Source organism: Dendrobates tinctorius, unplaced genomic scaffold (genome assembly GCF_039654945.1).
Source record: "Dendrobates tinctorius isolate UK_male_01 unplaced genomic scaffold, ASM3965494v1 ptg000151l, whole genome shotgun sequence".
Lineage (NCBI taxonomy): Eukaryota > Metazoa > Chordata > Amphibia > Anura > Dendrobatidae > Dendrobates > Dendrobates tinctorius.
Genome location: NW_027361818.1, coordinates 16,786,669 through 16,791,817, shown reverse-complemented (window position 1 = coordinate 16,791,817; position 5,149 = coordinate 16,786,669). Strand labels below are relative to the sequence as shown.

Below are 5,149 nucleotides of genomic sequence, written 5' to 3'. Positions count from 1 at the left end.
TTCTTGTGATCATTCTGACCCCACGGGGTGGGATTTTGCGTGGAGCACCAGATCGAGGGAGATTATCAGTGGTCTTGTATGTCTTCCATTTTCTAATTATAAAAAAAGGGGGAGACAGAAGCGCACAATAGGGTCTTATCCAATGATATAAACATTTCACAGATATGGATCCACTCACCTGGTTCAGTTGTGTGAAACACAACAACCATAAGCACAAATGGGTAGGATCCGATGAACTGCAGCAATCAGCCGGTCACTAGAATTGCATATATAGGAAGGAGAGAAGTCCGGCTTTCAGGATCGCGCTGTTCCAGTCCAAAGTTCACAAGGAGTTAATCCAAGGACCAAGCAGTGATTATAACTTTCTTTTTATTCCACAAACTCTACGCGTTTCGTGTACACACTGTACACTTCCTCAGGAGCAAAGATTTTCTAATTATTGCTCCCACAGTTGATTTCTTCACTCCAAGCTGGTTGGCTATTGCAGATTCAGTCTTCCCAGCCTGGTGCAGGGCTACAATTTTGTTTCTGGTGTCCTTTGACAGCTCTTTGGTCTTCACCATAGTGGAGTTTGGAGTCAGACTGTTTGAGGGTGTGCACAGGTGTCTTTTTATACTGATAACAAGTTTAAACAGGTGCCATTACTACAGGTAATGAGTGGAGGAAAGAGGAGACTCTTAAAGAAGAAGTTACAGGTCTGTGAGAGCCAGAAATCTTGATTGCTTGTTTCTGACCAAATACTTATTTTCCACCATAATATGCAAATAAAATGAAAAAAAAACAGACAATGTGATTTTCTGGATTTTTTTTCTCAGTTTGTCTCCCATATTTGAGGTCTACCTATGATGTAAATTACAGACGCCTCTCATCTTTTTAAGTGGTGGAACTTGCACTATTGCTGACTGACTAAATACTTTTTTTCCCCACTGTACATACTACATGCTACATACATACTACATATATACTACATACATACTACATACATACTACATGCATGCTACATACATACTACATGCTACATACATACTACATATATACTACATGCATGCTACATACATACTACATGCTACATACATACTACATATATACTACATACATACTACATACATACTACATGCATGCTACATACATACTACATGCTACATACATACTACATATATACTACATGCATGCTACATACATACTACATGCTACATACATACTACATACATACTACATACATACTACATACATACCACATATATACTACATACATGCTACATACATACTGCATGCTACATACATACTACATACATACTACATACATACTACATACATACTACATACATACCACATATATACTACATACATGCTACATACATACCACATACATACTACATACATACTACATACATGCTACATGCTACATACATACCACATACATACTACATACATACTACATACATACTACATGCATGCTACATACATACTACATGCTACATACATACTACATATATACTACATGCATGCTACATACATAACACATATATACTACATGCATGCTACATACCTACTACATGCTACATACATACTACATACATACTACATACATACTACATACATACTACATACATGCTACATACATACTGCATGCTACATACATACTACATACATACTACATACATACTACATACATACCACATATATACTACATACATGCTACATACATACCACATACATACTACATACATACTACATACATACTACATGCTACATACATACCACATACATACTACATACATACTACATGCATACTACATGCATGCTACATACATACTACATGCTACATACATACTACATATATACTACATGCATGCTACATACATAACACATATATACTACATGCATGCTACATACCTACTACATGCTACATACATACCACATACATACTACATACATACTACATATATACTACATGCATGCTACATACATACTACATGCTACATACATACTACATATATACTACATACATACTACATGCATGCTACATACATACTACATGCTACATACATACTACATACATACTACATACATACTACATACATACTACATGCTACATACATACTACATACATACTACATACATACTACATATATACTACATGCTACATACATACTACATACATACTACATACATACTACATACATACTACATGCATGCTACATAGATACTACATGCTACATACATACTACATATATACTACATGCATGCTACATACATAACACATATATACTACATGCATGCTACATACTTACTACATGCTACATACATACCACATACATACTACATGCTACATACATACCACATACATACTACATACATACTACATGCTACATACATACCACATACATACTACATACATACTACATACATACTACATGCATGCTACATACATACTACATGCTACATACATACTACATATATACTACATGCATGCTACATACATAACACATATATACTACATGCATGCTACATACCTACTACATGCTACATACATACCACATACATACTACATACATACTACATATATACTACATGCTACATACATACTACATGCTACATACATACTACATATATACTACATACATACTACATGCATGCTACATACATACTACATGCTACATACATACTACATACATACTACATACATACTACATGCATGCTACATACATACTACATGCTACATACATACTACATACATACTACATGCTACATACATACTACATACATACTACATACATACTACATATATACTACATGCTACATACATACCACATACATACTACATACATACTACATATATACTACATGCTACATACATACTACATGCTACATACATACTACATATATACTACATATATACTACATGCATGCTACATACATACTACATGCTACATACATACTACATATATACTACATACATACTACATGCATGCTACATACATACTACATGCTACATACATACTACATACATACTACATGCTACATACATACTACATACATACTACATACATACTACATATATACTACATGCTACATACATACCACATATATACTTCATGCATGCTACATACATACTACATGCTACATACATACTACATATATACTACATACATACTACATGCTACATACATACTACATACATACTACATGCTACATACATACTACATACATACTACATACATACTACATATATACTACATGCTACATACATACCACATATATACTACATACATACTACATACAATACATTCATACAATACATACATAGACATACAGTACATATAACATAGAGTAACATACTTACCAATACTTGATTTTCTGGATTTTTTTTTCTCAGTTTGTCTCCCATAGTTGAGGTCTACCTATGATGTAAATTACAGACGCCTCTCATCTTTTTAAGTGGTGGAACTTGCACTATTGCTGACTGACTAAATACTTTTTTTCCCCACTGTAAGATCTTTACTTAATCACTTATCCACAAATAGTCCCACCATATATATTTCCTTCCTTCCTATTACTTATTCCAATGTCTGTCTATTATCTATCTATCTATCTATCTATCATCTATCTATCTATCTATCTATCGCTATCTATGTTATGAAAATATTATTATCATTTTATTTATTTTCAGTTTGGGCAACCGGTCACGACAAATCTGGAAAATTTACCAGATCTTCTGCTTATGAAGTGTCTCCTGTACGGCTTTCCTAATATCTTTATTCCTTAGACTGTATATTATAGGATTGATGAAAGGAGTAAACACAGTGTATAGCAGTGATAGGATTTTACTGATTGTAGATGTTTGTCCTTTTGTTGGGACAGCATAAACACTGAACATAGTCCAGTAGAATATGGAGACCACAGTGAGGTGGGAGCTACAGGTGGAGAAGGCTTTCTGTCTACCGATACTGGATGGGATCCTTAAGATTACTAGAACTATATAAGTGTAAGTTACTACAATGACGAAAGTTGGGATCATAACAGTTGGAATGGCCATAACATAGATCTCTAATTGGATAATGAAGATGTCAGAACAGGAAAGTTCTAGTAAGGGGAGAATATCACAGAATAAATGGTCAATAGTATTTGAATCACAAAAAATCAGCTTGCCCAGTTTAATAATGTAAATCAAATTGATAGAAAATCCAAACACCCAACATGCCATAGACAATATCACACAATATCCACTCGTCATGATGGTGGAGTAACGTAGAGGGTTACAGATGGCCACATATCGGTCATAAGACATCACAGTAAGGAGAAAACACTCAAATGCCTCAGAGGCAGATAAAAAATAAAACTGAGTGATACAGTCAATAACAGTAACGGTCCCCCCATTATAAATGAAAATGTTCAGCATGTTGGGAACAATGTCTGTGATCACCAAGATGTCACTGATGGACAGTTGTGAGATGAAGAAGTACATTGGAGTGTGGAGGGTCTTGCTGGTGGACACCAGGGTGATGATCAGGAGATTCCCACATATTGTCCCACAGTAAATCCCAAAGAAAACACAGAACAGGAATATCCTTGAACCTTGGCCGATCTGAAAACCTGAAATAAAGAATTCTGTCACCACAGTCAGATTGCTGTACTGCATTTCAACTGGAATATATTATGAAGCAATGTCCTCTAATCGTTAATGCATCTCTACTTCTACTTGCCAATTTTATGCATAAAATAAATAGAAAAGTGCATCGGAGCTTTAAAACGATCAAGAAGACCATGAGAGATTTGACAGTTCTTTGTTAAGATACTTCACAGTAATATAATTACTTGGTTTTCTTTTTAATATATTTCAGTTTGAGAAGAATCTCCATCAGATGTCATTATGTAATATTTCTAGAAGTTTTCAAGCAACATCAAATTCAGATATTTCTTTGTTCTGGATATTGATCATGAATTGTAATGATTATTTCTCAATTCTTCTGTGAATAAAATTGCAGGGAAATAGAGAACATCACCGTCGTGTTATGCCGCCATCATATATATGAATATGAACATAATGGATACATGAGATATTTATATACTCAGTAAAAGGCAACATGCCAGGTGAGACATGTCTGGGGAGATAATATTTGCTTATTTCTCATGCGACTCTTTTGTT

General features: G+C 34.3%; 1 protein-coding gene across 1 annotated transcript; it reads right to left on the bottom strand.

Annotated features, from left to right (window-relative positions):
* Positions 1-3,706: 3,706 nt before the first annotated feature.
* Positions 3,707-4,642, bottom strand: LOC141049947 (olfactory receptor 5P55-like). The gene has a single exon (XM_073546788.1). It carries the CDS (start codon positions 4,640-4,642, stop codon positions 3,707-3,709), a length of 936 nt encoding a protein of 311 aa, XP_073402889.1.
* Positions 4,643-5,149: the final 507 nt, after the last annotated feature.

Coding starts and splice junctions, on each gene's coding strand:
- LOC141049947 (XM_073546788.1), bottom strand. CDS start 4,642: ATGCAGTACAGCAATCTGACTGTGGTGACAGAATTCTTTATTTCAGGT.